Source organism: Camelus dromedarius, chromosome 19 (genome assembly GCF_036321535.1).
Source record: "Camelus dromedarius isolate mCamDro1 chromosome 19, mCamDro1.pat, whole genome shotgun sequence".
In the NCBI taxonomy this organism is placed as follows: domain Eukaryota; kingdom Metazoa; phylum Chordata; class Mammalia; order Artiodactyla; family Camelidae; genus Camelus; species Camelus dromedarius.
Window position 1 is genome coordinate 13448537 of NC_087454.1, and position 25579 is coordinate 13474115.

At 41.6% G+C, this 25579-nt stretch overlaps 1 protein-coding gene across 3 annotated transcripts in view; it reads left to right on the forward strand.

Annotated features, from left to right (window-relative positions):
- Positions 1-25579, forward strand: part of E2F3 (E2F transcription factor 3) — a 64643-nt gene that overhangs the window by 33735 nt on the left and 5329 nt on the right. For 2 of the 3 annotated variants that reach the window (XM_031435134.2, XM_031435136.2), the window contains exons 2-5: positions 18748-18859; positions 20087-20306; positions 21598-21756; positions 24723-24837. In XM_031435134.2, the coding sequence (XP_031290994.1) occupies positions 18748-18859; positions 20087-20306; positions 21598-21756; positions 24723-24837 (606 nt within the window). The remainder of the gene's footprint in view (positions 1-18747; positions 18860-20086; positions 20307-21597; positions 21757-24722; positions 24838-25579) is intronic. The other variant, XM_031435135.2, reaches the window with a different exon arrangement.

Sequence of the window (25579 nt, forward strand, 5' to 3'; positions counted from 1 at the left end):
TTGCCCTTCCTAGGGACTGTTTCATTTTGCACTCTTACCAACAACTCATGAGAGCTTCACCAACAGAATGGGGTATCACACTTTTGGATTTGTGCCGATCTGATGTGCAAACTGTATCTCAGTATGGTTTCAATTTGCATGCCTTTTTAAAAGAGTATGAGATCAGACATCTTATTATATGTTTAGATACCATTTGTATTTCTTCTTTTTTTAACTCTATGTTCTGTACTTGGCGTACTCTTCTATTGGGTTGTTGGTCTTTTTCTTATTGATTTGTAGAGCGCTTTATAAATAGGGAGATTAATTAGCACTGAGTCCATGATGTCATCTCCGAATATTTTTCTCAGTTTATCTTTTTCTTTAGTCTTTGAGGTTTGTGTTTGCCACATACAGAAGTTAGTTTTTATAAAGCTTATTTTTTTCCCATTCTTTCTTTTATGGCTTCCAGATTTGGAGTCACGAAAAGCATCCTCTACTGTCCCCTTTCCAAACACACATACGAAATTGATGCTTTTTTTTTTTCTTGGCAGAATTTATGTAGACTTTTTTTTAAATTTCAATGTTTGCTCCTTTGGAGGTTTATCCTGCTCATCTATGAAGTACAGATTCAACTTTATTTGTTCCAGATATTACTCAGTCGCCCCAACCCCTTTGTTAAGAAGCCCACCTTTATACCCACTTAAATGCCACATTATAAAATAAACATTTTGTAAATGAAAAGTAGCCACTCCTCCTTTGTGAAACAAGAAACCATGGGTCAACATTTCTGGGGAGAAAAATGTTAAGGTCTTTCTATTTTAACTTCAGATAGTGCTTCGTTTTCTCCTCCAAGGGTAACATTTACACACAAGTGAATGAATGAAGTTAACTGAACCCATCTGTTCCTCTCTAGAGGAATGATAAAATTTTATCTCTTGGCATAAATCTCAAGATTTATCTTAAGACAATGTCTTGTTTCACTCAAAGTGAGTTTTCCCTTTATCGCAAAGCCTGAAACAAGATAGAAACATTTCTGTGTACTCAGGGAACACACAATTTGTGAGCCCTTAGAACAGGGGTCCTCAAAGTGTGGTCCCCACACCAGCAGCCTCAGCCTCACCTGGGAACTTGTCGGAAATGCAAATCCCCATCCTTGACCTACAGAATCACAGACCCTGTGTGGCAGGAACCCACGGTCTGCATTTAACGAGCCCTCCGGGTGATTCTGAGCATGCTCAAGTTTGAGACCCATGGCCTTAGAGGTTATATTTAATCTCTTAATGGAAAAATTGGAATCTTATAGCTCTGCCTTTTAGGTGGATCGGTTTGGTCCTTTCCTTCTTGACACGGGAAAATGGAAAGACTGGCAGGAAACGACAATACCTGTTCTTTGATGGTGGTATTCTTCGAGCAGAAAGCTTCTCTGGGTTTTTCCAGAAGCCACAAAGATATACCACTTGTGCTTTGGATGAGTACATCTTACATCCAAAATTCTGCCGATGGGGTCAGTGCTTCCCTTTGTCGTGGAATAAAAAAACCAGCAAAACTGGTTTCTATAATACGCTAGAAGTTTTGTAGCATCGGAGATTTGTCTTCTTCCTACAAAAGCATTATTGTTCCTTCTTGTCTGTTGCCCCTCTGCCTTTAAAAATAATTTGGTATCAGAACAGAATACACGTTTACCTCTGAGGAGTGTTAGCCACACCATCATCGTGCTTGTATTTGGTTGGTTAAGGCAGACTTCCCATAAGCGGCAGTACCTTCGGAGCCTAATTGCCAGCCAGGGTTTCCCTTACAACAGTGGTTCTGAAACTCTGCTAGGCATTAGAGTCAGTTGGGTAGCTTTTAAACCTCCTGCCGCCTGGACCACACAAATATACCTAATCAGTATCTCAGGGGTGGGACCCAGGCATCAGAAGTTTTTAAATGTCCAGTCAATTGTAATGTATATCCAAGTTTGAGAACCAGGACTTGTGCACTTATTTTGAAGTGATTTTGATTATCACAACAAGGACTGTAACAGGGACCAAATATCACATGTAAGACAGTGGTCCTGAAAATACCCAATATAGTCAGAACAGGAAATCTGTAGTTGAGATAGCAACTTGCTTGAAGCTTAAATCACTTGCTTTTTGCTTTTTTCAAAATCTGATGACTCAGCTTTTGAAGACCCCAGGTTGCAGCATGTGTTTCTCTCCAACTCCCCTGGATTTCTTGGTAACAGTCTTGCTGATCTCATTGGCTGCAGGGAAAGTGGCAAAGTGATAGGCAGGTCGGGATTGGCTTTTTTCTCTTTGGCTCTGCTTTGACGCCTCTAGCAGGTGGCTTCCAACCCTCCTGGGAAACTTTGACCTCCAGAAGCTTCTGTTGTCCGAGAGCCCCTGGGAAGGCTATGGTCCTTCTTAGACCTTTTCCCACCTTTGGCCCATCAGATATTGCTTTGTCCACAGCAGGAGTCGATGATCCCTCCTAAAAGTCCATGATTTTATTAATTGACCCCACTGCACAAGTTCCCTGTAGAGAGTCACAGTTGGCTAAAAGGGAAGGTAAGGACTGAGTACAAAACTTCCTGCACACCCTGCTTACCCTGAAGACAGGGCACTGTTCATAATAAAGTGAGCATTCTTTCCCACCAGTCCTGGGGTAAGGGTGTGTCCCAATTGCTTTGACAAGGGTGCCATTTGGTCATAAACAGCATGATGATAGGGTGGGGACAGAAGGAAATCCTCTCATCCCTTTTACAGCTCCAGACAACTCTAGAACCAAACCCTTAGGAACCAAGGGAAAGAGCTCAAGAAATGATCCAGTGGCTGAGGCCACACACACACCCACACACACCCACACCCACCCCTTAGCCATCCTCAGGTTTAACAGTCGAAGGAGCTGGGGAAAGAGCCAGCTTGTGTGTTTGGCTATGAACTAAGACACAGATCAAGAGACTTTAGGTTCTTAAATTTCTATGACGGTTTTTGATGTCTGTGTTCTTCATATTATATTACTCGTAACTAATCTAGTCAGAATTTCTGGTGAATTTAGCACTTGCCAGGTTCTCGTCAGTCCTGTCTGACGCAAGGAATCTTGTTCAGAAATGGTAAGTGGGAGTGAACAAAAGAAGTGATATGTATCAGTTGATGAGGCTTCGGAGATGCTCACAGGCATTGAGGTTCTGCAAAGTATTCCAGGGATTTTTCTACTGCTGTATCCACTATGTACAGATGAGGAAACTGAGGCCCAGAAAGCTCTGGAACTTGGCCAACAGGCCTTGCCATCCTCCACGATCTCAAAGTTTAAAAAAAATTTTTTTAAGTTATATTTTGCAAACTGACCAAAGAATTATAAACTAATATGGTGGAAATAACAGAGTAATGTATGTGTTCTTGTAGCTTCTTATTTTAGTCACCTTTCTATACCACTCTGAGATCATCATTGAGAGAGTTCTAAATTGGAGTGTGATTCAAATAGTCCACTTTTCCTCCCTGCCTACACATACACACACACGTCTTTTAGTGAGCAAATGCAATGAGTGAGTACAAATAGAGATTTTTGAAAAATTGGCAGTCCATTAGTTGAAAAAAATACCAAAATAATTAAAGGATTCATTAATCATATGTTTAATATAACTGTCAGTGTTTTTTGGATTGGTTCATTTTATTCTATAAAACTCTATAACATCTGTAAACTTTAACCGATGTATAGAGATCGGGAAGTTTTATCCATCACACAGATAAGTATTTGTTTTTATTTTCAATAAGCAGGTATTTATTTTGCATTTATAATATGTAATTGTAAAAAGAAAGTTAACACAGGAATTCTAGATGAATTCCCAGGTAAGACCTCAGGCGGTGTTCTCTGGCATGCACTTGGGGTCATCTAATCAGGAAAAGCAATGCCTTTCAGGTTTGTGAACTCACTTGGCCACAGGTGAGATTTTCAGGTTGAGAAGCAGGGGGAGGATGTGATGTAGGTACGGCTTCAGAGATGCAGAGAGTGTTTGTACTTCGTGCACCCCCTTTGCCAACTGGAAATAAGTTCAATCATCTCTCAGTATCCCCAGGAGGTTGGGTCTAGGACCCTCTGCGGATACCAAATTCAGCAGACGCGGACCCCACTGAGACGGAGGGCTGAGTGTACATAGGCTGAGTGTACATAGAAACTGTTCTCCAAATTGTTGGGTTCAACTGGAGCAATTTTTGAGACCTCTCTTTTATATATATATTTTTGAAGTATAGTCAGTTTACAATGTTGTGTCAATTTCTAGTGTATAGCATACTTCAGTCATATAGGAACATGCATATATCAATTTTCATATTCTTTTTCACCGTAAGTTACTACAAGATATTGACTATAGTTCCCTGTGCTGTATAGTATAAATTTTTTGTTTATCTGTTTTATATATAGTAGTTAGTATCTGCCAATCTCCAACTCCCAACGTATCCCTTCCCACCCCCTTCCCCGCCCTGGTAACCATAAGTTTGTTTTCTATGTCTGAGTGAGATCTCCCTTTAGTCTCCCAATTAACATAACATCTATTGAGGTAACATCCATTGTATAGAATTGTTACAAGGCATATAGGCTAGACATAGTGAGGAGATAAATAGGTTAGAAAAACACCCACTTGTTTAAAAGGAGACAGGCTATCAGAGTGATCACCTGGCTGTACCTGTCACTGTTGCCCCCGACAGAGCCTGATTTCTTCCACCTGGGCTGAAGTCCTCTTCAGATAAATTGCAGCTTTCCCTGTAATTACCGAGCTGCCGCAGAGAGCCAGGTCCTTGGTAAACTTTATAGTCTGTTACTGATTTTCGTCATTAATAAAGGTTATCATTATCATCATCTCTCTCCTGTACAACACACTAGCATTTTTTTCAAAAGCCATTTAGATAAAAACCACTTTTCTTTGTCTCCACATTCTTCGAATTCAGTATTAGCAAGTTTGCACATTTTTTAGGGCTATTGTATCACCACTATTCCATCCCACATTTTTTAATAGCATTTAGTCCTCGTATGTTTTCAAGATCTTTTTTTATGTGCATCTGGAAAATGAACGCAATTTCATATGTATTTATTACCCATCACTGCTGTAGCCCTGTTTGATTTTTCTTCTGTGCCTCAAGAGGTAGAGGCTCATTATGAAGTAGAAAAACACTAAGACCTTGGTCAGAACATTTATGGGGAAAATGAGAGGCTTCTAGGTCGTGATCTCTATCAAAATGTTTGCACATTAGTATAACTGGGAGTGAAAGTCCAATTCATGTGTCAGAAGCTGGGGACTCAAAGCTGAGAAAGTGAGTGGAGGAATTGACTCCTTTCAAATGCTTCTATTTTTTCTGTGTTGATGGCTGTGTTGTTTTGCCCTGTAGGTGTAAGATTCTGTCTTTTAAATTCTAGGAAATATCTCAAAAATAAGTAGGCCTGTTGGTAAAACTCTGTCATTATGGAGGGGGTAAACTTGCGTTTTTGTGTGTGGGTACTGCATTTTAAATAATCTGTTCCCCAGAAACACGAAGCTCCTTTTGAAGTTACTGGGGAAAAAACAATGAGAGTAACACGGGCTCTTCCATCATCTGCTCCCGCCCTCCCTGTCTGGGTGTTTTAGGGCTGTTCTCCCATCTCAAAAGTTGCCTAATCCTATATTCACTTTGTTGGGGATTGTATGAATTGGGGTCTGTGTTAAATATTCCACAGTTGTTCGCTCTCTAGTGATCCGGCCAGGAAGAGCATGGGTAAGATGAAGAATTTGTAGGGATCATCTGAAGAGACTCATTAATCCCAGGGTAACCTATGAAAACCAAGGCCTGCTTATACCATTAGATGAAGAGCATACTGACTTCCTCCACCCCTCACCTGTTTTTGGTCTTACATAGAAGACAAATACCATTCTGACTTGCTTTTTTTTTCTCTTACTACATAAAGTCAAAAATGGACCTTGCCTAAAATACTGCAGCTGCACAGTGCTCTCTAATGTGGGTGTATGATACAGTTTATTTAACCATTCCCCAGTTAATGGACAGTGGACATCTAGGGTTGGTTGGTTTAACTTCCGCCTGTGATATATAATACTGTAACAAAATCCTTGACCCACACAAGTCTCTGTATTCCCGTTGGATTTTGAAAGATATTTTTGCTGGGTATGGAATTCTGGTTTGACAGTTTCATTTCTTTTCAATGCTTTGAAAGATGTTGCTCTACTATCTTCTGTCTCCATTCTTACCAATCCCATCATTTTTTTCTGTTTGTAACATAACTTTTTTCACCCCTCTGGCTGCTTTCAAGATGTTCTCTCTTTTGTCATTAACTTGGAGCAATTTGATTGTGATTTGCCTTGGTCTAGATTTCTTTGTTTCTTGTGTTTGGGATTTACTGAACTTCTTGAATCTGTATGTTTATATCATTCATGTCTCTACTTAACTTTTTTGAACATATGGAGTAGAGTTCCATTAACTTTTATCTGTCTCTTTGTCTACTAATTCTAACATTTGTCTTGGTTTGAGGTCAGTTTCTGTTGATTGATTTTTCTCCTGAATATGGATGGAACTTTCACGCTTCCTTGGAAGCCTGGTAACCTCTGGATGGATGATAGTCCTTATTGGGTACTAGATGTTTTTGTATCTCTAAGTATTCTTGAGTTTTGTTCTGAGATGCACTGAAGTATCTTAGAAACAGTTTGATCTTTCAGATTTTGCTTTGCTGGGTGGGGCCAGAGCAGTGATTATTCAAAGGCTAATTTTGCCTCAATCAGAGCGTGAGACAACACCCTCTGAGTACTTTAGCCTGTGCCTCATGAATTATGATGGCTTGGGGTTTTTTCCCTGTCTGAGAACAATTGTAGGAACAATGTGCTTTTGGTTTCAGGCCCTGTGGAAGCTCTAGTCACTTTCTGTTGCTTTCAGGTGTTCATTTTTTCCAGGCCTGGGGTACTTTCTTCACATGCATGCACTGATCAAGGGTCTACTGAATCCAAGGGACCTTCTGCAGATTTCCAAGACTATCTGAACACTTCCTTCCTTTCTGGTTCTCTGTGCAAATTCTAGCTCTCTTGATCTCCCCAGCAACATCTTTTCTCAACTCAGGGAGTTTATCAACTACCACCTGGGTTCCTCCTTACTGTACTGCAGCCTGGAAACTCCCAGCCCTCAAATACAGGAATTGAGTTTGCCACTAAATAAAAGTTGAGTGAACAGGAGAGCAGCACTCTTTGGCCTTCCAGTCAGTTGTATGAGTATTAGATATTCCTGACATGAGACTAGCTGATGTCAGCTTTCGGTTCTTTGTATTTCTTAAAGTAATATTTTACTACTTTAAGAGAGTTCTTCAATTCTTTAATCTTCCAAAACTATTCTTGAATCCATGTATCGTAATCCTGCACCAGGAGAGTTTGTGAAACTATGTCCTACAGAGCCAAGTGCCCTGTCCTTTGGACCCTGAGGGATACTTAAACACATGCTCTTTTTCTAGGATTTGAGGTCCTAGCGCCGTGCTGCAAGCCATTGTAGGACTTATGTTCCAAAGTAAGCTTCTGTGAACTCACCAGTTCAGATTCAGAACAACTACACTACCCTCATGTGTTAACAGTAGCTCAGTGGGAAAAAGTTTGCTGACAGGTTTTTTTGGTACCAGTAATGAAGCAATTGAATTACTACTCTAAAATTGATATGTTAAACCCATAGTATGAATTTGTTTATAGCTCTTTATTGCACCTATAAACTGTCTTTCTAACTATGAATGGCTGAGGACATCAAAAGGAGTATCTTCCTGTGGTTAATTAGCATTGTTTTCCAAGGATGGGATAAGGTCCAGCTATTCAAGTGGGTAGCTCAAATTTGCTTTTATTTTTAGTACTTGTTTCTGGTCCTCACATGTAACACAAAGATGACAGAGATGTAATTCCATTACCCCAAAAGATGATTGGCTTTCTCACTTCATAAAATTTTAGTATTTGGCATGAGCAAGATAGATATCCTTTTATAAAACATAATTAAAATTGCAGAAAGATAATGATTTACCCCGTAAGTCCACAAACAGTGGCCTAAGGGCCAAATCTGGTCCACTGCCTGTTTTATAAATAAAGTTTTATTGGAATACAGTCAAGCTCATTCATTTATTTGTTCTGGCTGCTTTCCTGCTACAGTAGACGAGTGGCGTAGACACAACAGAGCTGTGTCCCACAAGGTCTAAAATACTTGCTACCTGGTCTTTTACAGGAAATGTTTGTCAACTTCCTGGTTTATTCCATTGATGTTGAGGTGAGATAAAATCGTAAAACCAAAAACTAGAAATTGGAAAGGGAAGTAGAGATAAACTAAACAGTCTTCCAGTGGGAGATTCAGGGAGACATCTGAGCAGCAGAGTGAGAGCAGAAGCTTCTGAACTGCCCATCACGGAATATATTTTAAATACTTTTGCCAACCTCCAAATTGGAAATTCAGATGTCTGGAGAGAAGAATTCTTAAATTCCATTTTATGGGCAATAACTACATATTTAAAGGCTAGCAATCATTTAAATTAAAGAAGAACACATTATGAATTTGGTAATATGAATAAATGTAAAACTGTCTTTTCAGTTAGCAATTTAATTGCACAGTTTTCCCTGTCATTTATTTTTCTGTAAAAGCATATAAAATTCAGACTTCAAAGGAAATAATAAAGTGTAAGCATTGTATGGGGGATTGAAAACCTTTTGCCCACTCTAATTTAGAGACCTCTATGACTCACAGATATAAAAGCTCATCATAGAGTTTCATATTATTAAAAGTATTAGTCATTTTCTCTTATTTCATCTAAGTAACATTAGGTCTGTGTAACTTATTAATCAGGACTTTCTCTTAAGCTTCCTACCCATTTACTCTGTTTTTTCTTTTCTTTTTTAAATGGAGGTACTGGGGATTGAACCCAGGACCTCCTGCATGTTAAGTATACAGTCTACCACTGAGCTACAGCCCCCCTCCATTTAGTCTTAATTTGGTGTTAGATATAGATACAGATATAGAATTAATCTGTAAAAGGTTTTCAGAAGTTCTTGCTTTTTAAGATCAACATTCAATTATCGGGGTAGAGACTAAGGTAGGAAAGATATTAGGGCTTCTGCTCTCTTTGCAAAAGAAACCATTACCTCTATTACGTGAGTTCGTTTACTAATATGAAGTGCCAAGCACAGTGCCTTGCACCTAGTGAGCCATCAGTACCACTTGCTGATGGGTGAGAATTAAGTACATGGAAGGCCATTCTGGTTCAGAAAGGCAGATTGTCATATGTGTTTATCTTCTTTCTCTTGAAACCCTATGAAAATAATAGTAAACTTTTTCTTGTTTTTAATCATTGAGAGGAGGGCCTTCAGTAGACAAGATTAATTTAACAGATTTCTGGAACACAGAGAGTGAGTGGAGGAGGGGCCATCAGTAAAGTAGACAGAGGAAGCCATGGCCAGAGAGGGTGTCAGTCTGCCCTGGAGAGCCACCAAAGCTTGTGTGACAAGACCAAGAGCAAAAAGGGGATTCTCATCAAGGTCTTCATGCAGAATAAATGTCCAGAATCCAGGAGTCTTTCCCGCAGACAAGTAATTTTTGAGAAATCTCAAAATAAATGGATTGGCTCCATTCTGGCCCCTAAGGGTATCACCTCAACTTGAATCATACAGCTCCCAGTTTTCACTGTATTGCTTTATTCTTAAATATGCGTTTTAAAGACACAGAGCTTGACAAGACGTTTGAGCTTGACAAGACATTTGAGAAAAGACATTATAGAGTGAGACCAAGAAGATATATATATATTTTAAGGTAGGAAAATATGACTATGGAGAACACAGATGAAAAGGAAACAAAAGAAAACTTTAAAAGAAATGATGGCATTGGAGAGGCTAGGCTATTCATAAAACAAGAACAAGATGCTTTAAAAACAGGTTGATCAGGGAACGAAATAAAATGTTCTTGAAAATCATCTAGATTTTTTAAAATTACCCAGATTTTTTAAAGAAGTGAAGTAGAAGCTAAATTTGAGGTAAGCAAGTAAATTTGATCAGTAAGTAGAACAATGAAAAAAAAAAAAGACAAGAAAAATAGAAAATAAAAGGTTTAGTGGGTAGCGTAGAGCTTGGTGGTAGAATGCATGCCTAGCATGCATGAGGTCCTGGGCTCAATCCCCAGTGCCTCCACTGAAAAAAGTAAACCGAATTACCTCCTCCACCAAAAATTAAAATTCAATAAACAAACAAGCAAACAAATAAATAGCTTTAGAGGAACAACCCAAGAAGAATAGGAATTCCAGAAAGATCAGAGCAAGACAATGAGAGGGAATGGTTTTACGACATAAATACTTCTCACAGCTGAAGGCCAAGCATGTGGTTTCTAGGAGCCCACGAGTTCCTCACGCAGTGAGTGAGAAAAAGATGCTCATCTGAATGTACATTGTGAAATTTTATGGTCAATGTAAGACAGGCCTGGAACCTTCCAGGGAGATTAAGATCGAATAGCTTCAAAGGAATAAGAATCTGTGGCTGCAGGCTTCTCATCGGCAGCACTACATAAAAACCCGGGAGCAGTGCCTTCAGAGTTCCCAGGGCAACTGATGTTCAGCCTTAAGTTCTTTACTTCGTCACGCTGTGAAGTGTGAGGGTGAAATGCACGTTTCAGATACATCAGGGCTCGAATTTTCTCCTCCATACCACTGTTCAGATGTATTCCAGGAAGACAGCTGATTAACAGTGGGATCAGGAAACTGACGCTGTTGTAACCAACCAACAGAACCCAGCTCTGGCCAACTTAGGCAGAAAAGGAGTTTATTGAAAGGATATTGGATAACTTACTGAAATGCCAGGAAGATTAGAGAACCGGGCTTGGCCAACAGGCAGAAACAAGGAAGAACCACAGCTAAAACATCAACCCACAGCCATCACCACCTCACTCTGCTGTTTTGCAGGAGCAACTCCAGAATCCAAATCTGGGGCGGGTGTGTCTGCCTGTCCCAGCCCAGGTTCCAGGGAAGCTGGGAGACAGGACTGGGAGTCTTCCGCTTCTATGGTAGAATGGGCTACCCTGGGGAGATAGATCCCTGAGCTAGTGCATTTTTAAAAATCATGTGCATTTATTTATTTTTAAATTGCCTTAAATGATTGTTTTAAAAAATGTATATAGAAAGGAAGGCAGTCACCAGTTCATAAGTAAACAGCTTCTATTCCAAAAGTTGTTCATCAGTTTGAGATTCCTTTTCTTTTAGAAATATTCACATGTAGGCAGTTAGATTCCCAAACTAGTCCACAAATACAAGTTAGAGTGAAGTTAAAATTCCCTAGATCTGTAGGTTCAAAATCAAAAGAAGAAAGATGGCCAGGTTTGGGGTCCATTCTAGAAATCCAGAGAGAGACGATGGGGGAATTTAGCTGGGGCAGTGAGGCGGGCGGGTGTGGAGAGCGATGCATCTGAGAAGGAAGAGAGCATATTCTGCCAGCTGGTGGTGGCTGGGATGTGGGGTGTAAGGGGAAACCCACCCCTAGAGTGAAACGCACTCTTGCTGCTCCTGTCGCCACGTGCCTCCGTCAGAACTTCCTGTGTGCCCTTCACTTGGGCAGTTCTCTGAGATGTTGGTTTCTAATTAGGCTCCTTATGTACCAGCTCACAGAAATGCTGCTCTTGATAGATTCTGAGCTAAGCTCTTGCTGGAAAAAAACACTGCAGAGGAGACTCAGAGCTCTTCATCTTAGGTAACCTCATGGCAATGAGAGGTTGATGCTGGGAGTGTGGTTATTAGCCTGGCATGGAAGGGACCATGATCTGGCTCCTTCTTCATTCTCTGCACCAAAGCCCCCCTGCCCTATTCCCTACTAGCACCTCCAAACCCAGGTCCTTCCAAGTCTCTGGGCTTCTGGCCATGCTTGGACAGCCCACTTAAGTCCCCCAAAATCCACTCTCTTCTCTGCAAGAAGAGAAGCCCATTTGCTTACCAGGACTTGGCTCAAGCACCACCACCTCTAACCACTTCCTCCAGGTCTCCTCACATTTCTCTGTCCAGCCCTCTGTCCTACCCTCCTGTACCTAGTCACAGACTCTTGCAGTATTTATCATGCATTTCCTGCCAGTTGTCTGTACCCTCTTTACGGCAGGAACCACCACATCACCTTTATGTTCACCTGCCTGTGTGGGGCCGGGTATGCACTTAATAAATGTTTGAATGGACTTTTAAATGGTTAACCAGATTGAGTTAATATATAGTCACAACTGGAAACTAGGTATTCTTTTCTTAAACTCCTCATGCCCTAACCCACTGACCTAACGGCTAGAATCCAAGTGATAGATTTAACTGTGGTCCAGTCTCAAGCTGGAGGTTCCCTCCTTTGAGTTATTTCACTATTGTACTTAGTCTGGTCCTCATTCTATTTATGTAATTTCCATTTTCTTCTATTTCCCTTCTTCCTCTATTCAAAATGCCTTGTCTCATCCTTGGCTTTGAGACAAAATGGATCATGTATCTAGTTTTTTCCTTTGCTCAGATCTATTAACTGGGGTAAAGGGAATTTATTGTAGTGTTCACAGTTTGTTAACCCACAGCAGGCATGCCTTTTCCTTCATTTAATTTTTTCCTGTGGTTCGGCTGAATGGTATGTAAGAACCCCTTCCCTTCCCACCATGAAATGGGATGCTCGTTCTGGTAGCATACCTTCTTTCTGATTTGAACACATACCCATGCACACTGGATGGGTATAAACCACTAGACTTCTTTGGTTTAACTCTAAATGGAAATGCTTTTTGTTTTTCTTGTTATGCAAGATACTCACACTGACTTTAAAGTGATTTGTTAATATAAAAAGTTAAGAAAGTAAAATCACCGTAATCCTACTACCCAAAGATTAATACTCTTAAACTATTTAGATACTTTCTAGGCATATGGTTTCCCCACAGAAATACAATTTTACTATTCAAACCTGCTTTAAAAAAAAAAAAACTTACATATATAGATGTACCTCATTATTAATTACATAACATCCCATTATATAAATGTACAATAACTTACTGAATTTTTCTTCTGAGATGGGGCACTTACGTTGGACATATGTGGAAAAATATAAATATTCAAGAAACTGACTGTGCTGTTTTTAATAGACAAACCCTAGAAACAACATAAATGTTCTCAGAATATACTCCCAAAGGTGGAAGTGTTAGTTTGAAAGATATAAATTTAATGTGTATACAGACACATCACTTTGTAAAATCCAACCAAATATTACAGAACTGTAAACATGAAATCATTACCTCATACTTAATTTTACTTCTCAGAGATAATCTCCTTGAACATTTGATGTGGACATTTTCAGACTTTTCCTCTGTGAATACATGGAAAATTTTATATTGAGGTCTATAGTTTTATAGTTTTTTACCCTATGAGATCATGTTATACATATCATTCTGCAACCTTAATTTTTCCCTTATATATTTCTTGAAAATCTTTCCAAATAATGTAGATTAATTGCCAGCATGTGTAAATACATATATTTAAATATCCCCTTTACAGGTTGGTAATGTTGGAGCTTTGTGATTTACCTGCCAAGAGACTTGGGGGATTTATTCCTTGGTTCATTCAAAATAAAGAAGTAAATTTGACTGAGTGTATGCCATGTGCAAGGCTCTGGGGAAACTAACCTACTTAAGACCTGAGCTCAGGGTCCAGTGAGGAAACCTGGAGCCAAATAGGTGTGATGGTGGTAAAAGCATGCCCTTGCAGCCCAGAAATTGCTATGGCAGAAAAGCAGAGACATCTCAGTCAGCCCAGGGAAGTCATGGTCACTGACAGGTTATTTGAACAGACCTGAGTTTAATCCTGGTGTCTGTGACTTGTTAATGGAGACTGCAGGTAAATCCTTAAGTTCTCTACCCCACGATGCCGTCATGAATGTCTGCTGGGAAAGTGGTTATAGCAGAGGGATGTTAAATGTCCATTAGTAGGTGTACAGCTAAGTAAACAAATCATGGTATATTAAAAAATACAATATTATGCAGCTCTAAAAAAATAAGGTCATTCTATTTGCTGATAGGGACCAAACTCCAAGACATTGATAGAGTAGTATGTGGTTTGCTACCGTTGGTGTAAAAAGCTTTTATAAGGTGCAGTGGTTTACAGCTATATATGTACTAGACTATCTGAAAGGATATCTAACTAACTTCACAGTGCTTGCCTTTGAGGAAGGGGACTGACGATCCAGACAGAGTGGGAGAAAGATTTTTTTTTTCATTCTGAGTTACTTGCTGTCTGTCGATACCCATTTGTGCTGTTTGAATTATTATATGCACTTATCATGTAAAGGAAAGGTTTTAAAAATTATGAGTAAAATGAAACTCCTTAAGTTTATCATAAAGTAAGGTAGTATCAATTTAATAAGACTTTTCAGATATCTTTATATGGCAGTCTTTCACAAGCATTTCATGAAGTGGTTGCAAGCACGGACTTTGGAGTAGGCATATTTCCTGGCTGTGGGGTTCTTGGAAAAGTTATTTAAGAGCACTAGACCTCCATTTTCTCCTGTAAAATAGGAAAGAATAATAACAACTACCTTATAGGGTTGTTGTAGAAATGTGATAATGCAATCAGGTGGAAAGCAATTAACATGGCGTGTGGATTTTAAGAACCCAAATGCTGAATGTGTTAAATAGTTCATATTCAAAGGCTGTATCAGTCAGGATTCTTGGCTGCAAGGGGTAGGAATCTCATACTTACCTCCTACCACAAAAGGGATCTGGTCAGCTCACAGAAATGGGAGTCTGAGGTAGGTTTGCCTTTGGGACTGGAAATGTCTAGCGCCTCCCTCAAAGGCACTGGGATTCAGTCTCTCTCCAGCTCTTAACTCTGCTCTCTGTTGGCTCAGTTCCCAGGTAGCGCCAGGCTTACACCCTACCGGCCTAATAACTCCCAGTGAAAAGAACCCAGGACTTTCCCAGTAGTTTCCAACAAAAATCCCTTCTCTGACTGACTCATCCTGCTTCGGTCATGGACCCATCCATCAGCCAGTCACAGTAGCCAATGGACTGGACCGTGCTGATTGGTGGGCCCACGTGAAGGTACTCACTTCTGTACCCTTGCTGGGAGGGGGAAAGGGTCAGCCTAAGATGCTGAACACTGTCAGGCCTTTTGTTTTCAAGCTTGGAGACAAAAGAAACCACGTGAACTTGAGAACCGGGGAGAAGTTCTTTCCCCAAGTGAAGAAAAGGGGGCAACAAATGCCAGGTGGACGGACACTATGGATGTCCCCTCAGCCGACTGCTTGGCCGCCTGACAGTTGTTCCTGTTATTTTCATGTGTACATTTTCCGAAACGCTCAACAGTGCAACTATTTCATTACAGAGGCATGTCATCAGAGTTGGGGCTGAGGTCCTAAAGTTAGCACATACTTCCTTTATGGTAAAAGCCACCCTTGGTACTACCTCAGGAAGGTGCCCTGTGGGTGATCTACGTAGCATTGCTCATGTCAGCCTTTACTCCTGCTTAGGTCCAAATGGCTGGGCCTCCCGTTGAGCACAAGATGTATTAGTTGCTTTACTGGTACGGGCCATGAAGATCTGTTTATAAACAGAGTAGCTCTCAGTTCAGCAAGATGTTCACACTAAGAACAAACAAAAATTGAGACAACTGAGAAAAGATTTTCCTCTGCCCTGGTGCTCAGCCCAGGGCAAGGGGGTGTAGGCAAAAACTACCTGCACTGTTTAAATCCTCCCATCTGGTTTCTTATTTGTTTTACTAAGCATGTGCACTAGAATTTGCTAAGGTAAGCATTAAAGTAATCCTGTTCCATCATATATCACAATTTTTAGCCTTTTCCCCAAAGAGTTTGGCCATTGTGTCCATCTTCAGATCTAGGACCTACAAGGGCTGTTATCCTCAAGCCCAGTTCAGTCCCCATTCGCCAAACAGTGCAGGAAAGAGAACAGGGTAACCCAACAGAAATGTCCATTTGGAAAGGGGGCATTGCCCATGGTGGTCAAGCGTGTTGTGTCCTCAACAGGAGTGCCAGGCCCTTGGCCCTTGGACTTGCTTGTGGAGCCAAGATGGCCACCCCGATCTCTACCCTCTGGGAGGATTTCCAGAGTCTGCCCTTCTTTCACAGCTCATTTCTTGTTGGTGAGATTTGCAGGCTAGTGATTGAGTCCCTCCAAGACTGAGGTATCTTAGGCCTTTTGCTTTTTAGACTTCTCTGGCAAGACAAGTGCCTTTCACATTTTCTATCTAGTGCTTAGATTTGGTTTGGTGCTTGGTACCACAACCTGACTAACCCTGGTCCTTGAAGTTAGATCTCATTTTCTTAGCAACAGATCTCTGGGAATGTCCCCAGCCCACAGCTTACTACTTCCACAGGCCTTTGCCTCAAAGTACTTGAAACAATAGCCCAAGATGGGGAGGCAAAACGAATTCACCCCCAGGCTACTAGCCACAGGTGGTTCTTTCTTGTGCGGATGCAAGGAGGGCGCAGCCTGAAGGGTCCAAGTGTTCAGGGTCCCAAGCTCTTTTCCCATTTTGCCTTCCTTCCGTGGACTTCGGTGGGGGCACAGAAGAGGGCTGTGTCTCGGGTAACTTTCTACAAAGAGAGAGTCTTCAGAGGAAAGCCAATTCCTCCTTGTGTACAAACTTTAGGTAAGCCTCCAGTGAAGCTTGTCTCTGTCAGTAATAATTCCCTCAAAGCCACGAGAAGTGGCTGACACCCCTGCCCCACTTCAGCAAGGCACGCCCGCTCCCCAGTGCTTTGGAGCCCGTTGGGCTCAGCGAGTTCCGCAGGCTGTCCCCTGCACACCACACTTTCAGGAGCCCAACTCAAAGTGATTTGAGCAAAAAAGGAGATTTTATTGGCTGATGTAACTGAAAAGTCTGGGGAGGACCAGCTGTCGCCCCCAGTGCCTGACCTGCTGGGGTTCTGAATGATGGCCTCAGACCCCTTTCTCTCGGTTTCTCCACCTGCTTTCCCCTGGGGAGGCCTCATCTGCAGGTGGCTTCCAGCTGCCAGCTTATCATCCTACCAGCTTATCAGCCTTACTGAGAAGGCACACTCCTTCCTACTGGTAGTTCCAGAAAAATTCCTGGGGTTGGCCTTTGTTCAGCCAGCTTTGGTCCTGTGCCATCTGACCTAGTCATGGCGGGGGGGCACAGGCCGGGTCGCCCGGGGGCACAGTGCACTCACTCCGGGAGAGGGAGAGATGCTCCCCAAAGAACCATCAGGGGCTTTTGCCTGAAGAAGAGGGAATGCTCCCAGAGCCAACCAAAACCACAGGCCCACACAAGGATCTGACGGAGTATTTGGGAGGGGAAAATGGAGTTAAGAACGTTAATTTGCTAATTGTCATTCCTAGGCCTTTGGAGTGATGTGGGTTAGCTCAGCACTGCCCAGTGGAAAGACAACGTGTGCCACAGATGCAGGCCACACAGTAAAGTATGTATGTCTAAGAAAGGAAACTGGTGAGAGGGTTGTTTTAATACTCTCTTATTTAATAATATTTTGTAAGGCCGAAACAGCTTCATTTTAACATGGTATCAATATAAAAGTTATTACTGAGCTATTTTTACCCCTTTTTGTGCTGAGTTTTTGAAATCCAGTGTGTGGTTTACAGGGATATGACACATCTGTTCGGACGAGCCCCTCCGGCTAGTGGCTAGGGTGGCGAACAGAGCAAGGTTAGCTGAAAACTTTGCGCAGAGAAGCTGGATGTGTCATCGGCTAAGTTGTGACTTCGCTTTCTGTGTCATGGGCAGTTATTTTGAAGTTGTGAATCTCCTCATTAGAAGAATCTGCCCTGAAATGGGCCTCAGTGCACACTGCCATGTGGGGGTCTCACTGGTGCCACCCCCGTCTGAACGCCCTTCGCATCCAGACGGTACTCACCAGTTGCGTCCTTAGTTACCTGGCTTCTGTCTCAGCCTCTGCGCACTGGGGCTGAAGGGACTCTCATCTGTCTTGCTTACCTCTGTTTCCTGAGCCCAGAGCCCATGACATAGAAGACATGAAGTGGAGATCTTTTAAAGTGAAAATCAGATTAAAAACTTGGGCGAGAACTGCTTGTTTGCCAAGTTTGATGACAAAACCAGGAAAGTAATACCAGTTGAAGCCCAAAATTGAGTGTTTGAGGTATTTGTTATTCTGATGAATGACCATTTGTAGTCTCTGACTAGTTGTGTTACTATTCAATCACTCTTTCTTTCATTGAATATATACAGAGAGAGAGTGAGTGAGTGTGTGATTGAATACCTACAGAAACCCAGGCTCTGTGCCAAGCCCTAGTATACAAAGATAAATGGGAAACAGTCCCTACCTTAAAGGAAATGAGAAACAGATCAGTGAAATAACTCTTAAATTGAGCAAGTGTTATGATACCAATAAACAGTGTTTGGGGAGCTCAAGGAAGGGGGTTCATCCCAGGTCAGAGAGGAGGACAGGCAGCAGAGGTTTACCGGGGAGAAGTCGATTTAAGTTCCATGATGCCTATGGTATTCCTCATATCTAGCCCCATGCCTGGCGCGTCTGTGGAATCAATGAGTAAATGAACAAAGTGGTTTCAGAACCTGATCCAGAAGGGTGATCGGATTTGTCCGTCTGAGCAGAGGGGGTGGTCACTGCAGGTGGAGAGGGAGTTTGCATGGTGGCCCCGCCCCAGGCGCCTCGGCAGGGAGCCAGGCCCCCCGAGAGAGGCGGAGCAGGGTTGCTGAGAGCCGCACGAGCCCGCAGCATTTGGCAGGGGCTGGATCACACAGCCTCACTCGTGATTGTCCACATGACCAGTGACCAACGACTGTACTCTCTTATTCCAGGCAAAGCGCAGGCTGGAGCTAGGAGAAAGCGGTCAGCAGTACCTCTCAGATGGTTTAAAAACCCCCAAGGGCAAAGGCAGAGCTGCGCTCCGAAGTCCAGATAGTCCAAAAAGTAAGGATCCTGTCGTCTCTTTCTTACTCTCTGGTGTGAGCCTCCCACCTTTCAGAGCTCGTGGCTGAAGGGGTGCCCAGGTGCGGATGATTTTGGCATGTTTGGTTCTTTTCATTTCTGTCTGTGCCTATCCAAAAAATAAATACAATGTCTGCAGACACCCAGGGCAAGGTTTACAGAGCCACTCTGAGACCTGGAGACTGACTTCAGGGGAGGCCTCTTCCAATGCGTGCAGTTTCATTTTTCAACTCAGAATACAAGCTCCATGGCACCGTTCTGTCACCAGATTTAATTTTAATTTTCCTTAATGGACCTTCACTTCAGGGGCCGAGGTGAGCTGGGCGTAGACAAACTTTGCCGGAGTCCCTTAAATCTCTGGTGCAGCCATGGGAGCATGAGGATGGACTGAGACCAATAACTTGCAGCTAGTTTCCACTTCCGTCAAATATGGTCATTGCTTCTTTTGGGAGAGAGAGAAAACTAGGTAGGAAATAGCTAAATAGTCCTGGATGTCTTTGGCATTTAACGCAAAGGCTGAATTAATTTAGATGTTGTCTTCTCCTGTAGTTTATGAATTAGGCAATCCACAAATGTGTGTAATGCTCAGCTAAACCCTTGACCTGTGCACCTCGAAGAGAATAAATACAGTATTAAGCGGACATTTCATTCTGGAGGGACGGGGAGATGGGATGGGAAGACTCTCCCAGGTATTCTTCGGCGCCACTATTTGAAAAGTTGGTGAACAAGTTATATACACACACACAGACACCGGCGCCTGAAAAGCCAGGTAGGATGAGTCTGTCTGGCCCCATCATGAGATACTGGAGAGATTCGTAGCCTGACCCCATCAAGTTAGGCTCCACACGTGCTGATCCCATGAGGCTACAGCACTTTTTCATTCATTCAACAGATATTTTTGAGCACCTACTATGTGTGAGATACTTTACTAGACCCAGGGAGTAGGGTAAGCCAAAGAAGAAACTACAGAGAAATTCACAGTAAAATGCCTTAATTAAACAGGAATTTTTACTGTCCCTTCTTTTTCTAATAAAGCAATTTCATAGCTTTCTGTAACTCACCAAAAAAAATCAGCAACCACAGCTTTGCTTCCGATACTAATACTTGGGCTGCTGGGGGAAAGAGGGCTTGCTTGACTGCAAAGAAACCCTTCATTTCTTTACCTTTCCCCCTATCCCCCCACCCGCTCGGTTTTTGTTTTTCTTTAAGCTCCAAAATCTCCCTCAGAAAAAACACGGTATGATACGTCACTTGGTCTGCTCACCAAGAAGTTCATTCAGCTACTGAGCCAGTCACCGGATGGGGTCTTGGATTTGAACAAGGCGGCAGAGGTGCTGAAGGTGCAAAAGAGAAGGATTTATGACATCACCAATGTCCTGGAAGGCATCCACCTCATTAAGAAGAAGTCTAAGAACAACGTGCAGTGGATGTGAGTATGAGTCACGGCCCCCCACTCCCTGGCTCCGGTGGGGTCCTTTCACACTGCTGCGGGGCTCCTCCCAGCCCCAGCTTTCAGATTCATGCCCACGCTTCTTTCATTTTCTCTCCTCTCTCTTTCCTCCTCAACTCCTGAGCCAGAAGTTCAAAGTCTCTTGACAAAGAGACTTTCTGTTTAGATGCAGTCAGAGATAAAAGGGTTTATAGTCTACTAGCCTGGGGATCCTGGGACTGGGATTAAATAGGGCCCTGCAGATGTGAAGTAAAAGGCTCTTCGTCTGTTACCATGATACCCACGTGTGTACTCACGTGTGTAATCTAATAGATGCTTACACGTGTCTTTGGCTTCTAAAAGGAATTTAGAAACTGTGGCTGTGTATTAACTCATCTGTCTATATGCACAGTTGTCAAATATCCTTATGTATGGTTCTCATAGCAGATTAACTCACTTTCTGTGTAAATTAAGGCAAGACTTAAATGCCCCTGTACCATCTGGAAAGCAAGGCGAATACACATTACATGTATGATTAAATGTATAATAATGTCATTTGTGAATTATGGACCGAGCAACTGAACACCCAGCACTTTAAAAGGAACTATTAAAGCATGAGTAGAAGGAATAAATCTGTTATAGGTTGGCTTTGAAAAAAACACTGCTTCAAACATGATAAAATGAACAGGTAGTTTTTTTGTACTTTGGGGGAATTCTGTGACGATTCAGTGACCCATTTTTAGCTTGTGGTTTAGACAGACCTGTTGCATATTGGTCTTTGCTCCTGCGTACAGCACAGACATGTTTCCTTAGCCTTTTCCTTTGCAGTTGTTGGTATAAGACCCGCAGTAATAACCTACGTCTTTTGTACTTTTTGGATGATTTTTTGTTGAATATTGAACCATTCCATTGTTTCCTTCAAATTTTCCATCTTGCTATGTCTTTCTGTCCTTTGTCTCCCTGTTTCTTTTTCCCCACTGGGAGGCATGTGGCAGGGAGGAGCTGCCCTTTGAGTTTCAGTCTTCTGAAGAAACAGGCCTCCTATGGAGGAAAGAAACCTGAAAATAGCAATGTTTTTTTCACTTAATTTCTATAGTGTGAAAAGTGAAGAACTGACTGTATGAAGAAATATGTATAAACGTCCTAATTTTAACACTTGGCTAACAAGCAATGTGACCTCCTGCATCAAGAGGGGGCATGTACCTGAAGGGCCACTTCTCCTGGCCTTCCCTGTCCCCGCTCCCCGCCAGCCTCTCGAGCAGCCATGCAAAGTTTGTGTTTGGGTTTCCAGGGGCTGCAGTCTGTCTGAGGACGGGGGCATGCTGGCCCAGTGTCAAGGCCTGTCAAAAGAAGTGACCGAGCTCAGTCAGGAAGAGAAGAAATTAGATGAACTGATCCAAAGCTGCACCCTGGACCTCAAACTGTTAACCGAGGATTCAGAGAATCAAAGATATCCTTTGTGCCACCTGGTCGGTGGGGGTTAGTGCCTTCTAGACGGTTTCCAGAGTTGACGGTCTGACTTTCACGCACAAGGTAGAATCTACTCTCGTTTCATGCAAGTAAGCGTGTGCGTGCGCGCATGCGTGTGTGTGTGTGTGTGTGTGTGTGTGTGCGCGCGCGCACGCGTGCGCACACAAACCCACTTAACTGTCTAGAAGTCAGTATTTATGGAATGATAGTTATTGGACTGGAACCTATCATATCTATTTCGATAGCCAGGTGGGAACTTTTTTAAAGCATTTTATTCATGTGTGGTTGGGACATATGGATATACTCATAGCGTAAGGCAAAGCTATTAATGAGATACGCAAGGTGTCAGTATTCGTATTAATGATAACATTGGGCAGAGTCATCTCTGGCTTCCCAGATTTCGGGTGGGTGTTAGCTGTCACTGTTGGGGTTCTCACATTCTATTTTCTCTTCCTCAGATATCGGGAGCAATTGGAATTGGTTGAATTGAGCTATATAGTTGAAAGCATTGCAGGAGGATAGAAGGATCATTCTATAATTTTTAAAGTGTGTTATGCTGACTCACAACACCAAAAAGTGATTTCAGAAACACCCCCAGGGCCTAAGAAATCTCAGTTTATCTATTTATCTAGAAACATTAGTCCTTGGAAATAAAAATATAAAAAGCCAACTCTTGTTCTTAACTCGCTAATAGACTGTTGACCACCTCAGAAAAACTTACTGTTCATCACCTCACTTCAGACCATAGAGTAGGGAGATTACTTCATTGTGCTGACCAGAAGATTTTGCAATATTCTCAGCTATTAGTAGAAAACCAAACCAGTGTTTTAAGTTATCTCTGATTTCAGTGCCAAACTTCTGATTATTCCACCTTTATCTTTGTTAGAAAATAAAATGTGTCTTGCCCAGTTTCTTCTATTGTCTTGTCTCTAATAGGCTTTCCCTTGGAGTTATGGGGACATTTATTTTCCAATCCAGGCAGTTTTTGAAACTGATTGTTCATTTCCTGTTGCCCAAAGGATTAACCTTGTCAGCTGATGATTAGTGAGCTGGAGAAGAGGTGTGATGATCTGAACCCCCAGTGGTGGCCAGAGTGGGTTTGTAAGGGAAGAAACAAGAATAGCTCTAGTTGGGCTGTTTCACTGTTCAGTCGGGAGTCCCTTCGAGGAGGAGAGGTGGTGGTTACACGTGATTGGCAGCTTTCCGGAACGTGTACCTACATTAGTTTTCTCTGGAGCCTTTGTTGGCAGAAAATGAAAGCTTCCTTGCATGGGGCTGCTAACCCAAGAAGCAAATTCAGGAGGGAGCCACAATGGAAGCACTTTGAGTTTGTAAGATTAGAGAATATGTTTGCACAATTTATTTCAATTCGCCATTCAGTTCCGAATTTGGTACAGCTTGTTCACAAATGTGTTGAAATTTTCCTTCCTGCAGCATGTTGGGTAATTGTAGATGAGCTTTTATTTTAATAAGCTGTTGTCAAATAGCTTTTTGACAGTGGGCCGTGGGGTAAGTACCTAGTTATCAGTTTCCCCACTGTTCTCAGTAAAAATTCACAAGCGTGTGTGTCAAGTCTTCTAGAAAGACACCAATTGGCTTCCTTGATGAGACAGATGACCTAAAACCCAGAATCCTGAATGAGCTATCCTTTCAAGCTCAACACTGAATTTAGCTGTTGTCTGAACTACTGAGACTCAAAGATCATAGACTCTGACAGATGCCTTAATGTACATGCAGATTTGGGGTGAATGTGCTTTTTTCTGGACAGTAAATTCATAGCTTTCTTCAGTTTCTAATGAAAAGCTACTGATCTAAGGGACATCGTTTGCTCTAGGCTGTCCTATTTCTGTGTCAAACAAGTTAGATCACGGACTCCATTTGCTACTTGATATTACCTGCAGAAATGCCTTCATTGAGTTGTGATTCGCTGTCTTGTCCTAGGCACTTTTTGTAGGTTAACATAAAAGGCAACTGGCCAAAGACACTGTACGTTAATTATGTTGCTTCATGTCTCTTACGTAAGAAGGCTGCATGGCCCGTTCTCCTGCAGCACCAAGTGAAAGCTTGGCTCTCTTTTATCATACAAGTACCATATTCTTTCACGATATCCTCTTAGGTTTGGCTATTGGGGCCCTTAAAAGAAGTGTTCGGTGCTCAGAAGTAACTCCCAAGAGTACTGAAATATTATCTCACTCTCTTTTCCTAAATCATTCAGGTTACAGAGTATCTGGAAGCTGCTTTCCTCCTTGTGAACACTTAAGTATTGTAGTTAATAATATCATACAAAGGATAATTTTCCTAACAGAGAAATAATGACACTCTTATCAACAGGCAATATATAATCACAACCAGCCCAGGTGCAGTTAAGAAAACAAGCTGTCTGCCTGAGCAGTACTCTCGAGTTCTTCCACTAAGATAGATGTGTATGTATTAGCGACTCATTCATTCGTCTGGGTGGCTGCTGACATTTGCTAATAGTCAAGTAACACATAGAAGTTAGTGGAGTTTCAAAAAAAATTATGGTTACCAGAGCTTAAATTTTTTTCTGTAAATTAGCATTTGCCATCATTCAAGATGAGTGACAGAACACTTCACTGGAGTTCATGGAATACCTGTGCTCCAGAGGAACCTGGTTTGAAAATCCCTCACCAAATTGGATATTAGTTTTCTTTTGAGTTTATTTTAACTACTTTGTTTCTGTGTTTATTTTAATATCTTAAATAGCCATGGACTTTTTAGGAAAAAACTGTACACTTTTGTTGTTTAGACTATCAACCAGAAAAAAGGACTCATGGGAGATCTCATATATTTAAAGACCTAGAAGGAGAGACACATATGTTCTTACAAGAAAAAAATACTTTGTAAGTTTTCCATGCATCTTTTTGTTATCTTCATAATGGTTACACCTGAGTCGATTAGTTGGAAGATTTCCTTAACACTCATTACGTTAGCTTATGTTACATATCAAGATATTCGAAAAATTAGTGGCCTTAAAGACCAAACTGTTATAGTTGTGAAAGCCCCTCCAGAAACAAGACTTGAAGTGCCTGACCCAATAGAGGTAAGGAGATCATGTCTTTGTTCATCTGCAGAGATCTGTTTGGGATGCTGAAGAATCACTGACTCATGGTTAAAGTCTGTATCCTCCTAGAAGCTTGATAGTTCTTTCCCATCTGCTTTGCTTAACCTTACTTTAAAAACATTTTAACAGTTTGATGCGTACTGAGTGTCCAGAAAGTCTAATTTTAACATAGAAGGGCATTCAACTCAAAGGGGTATATGACACCCCTTCTTTCCTGTACTTTCTCTTGTTCATAATTTGTTATCTGGTGGTTCTGATCTATTTGAACCATTGGGAATTTTATATTGATTACCCTGGATATGATCCTTACCATAAATAGAGGTATACATGTTGTAAACTATCTCCCTGTCTTTTTTTTTTTTTTTTTCATGGAGCTACTGGGGATTGAACCCCAGACCTTGTGCATGCTAAGTATGTGCTCTACCACTGAGCTATACCCACCTACCTCTCTATCTTAGCATGTATTAAGAATGTGTCATTTATAACATATTTACTTTTAAGAAATCAAATGGGACCTTGGGTTAATTGATAGACTCAAATATTTTTTTTAAAAAGGCGTATTTTTGTGATTGTTTTCAGATATACTTTGATAATACAGGCCTAAACTGTAGCTATAAAATAATGTAGTTAAAAAGAACGTATAAAAAAGAAAAAGAATGAAATTTGCAAGCTGTCATCTAGGGTAGAATTCTTACCTTAAATGATAATAATAGCCCTATGA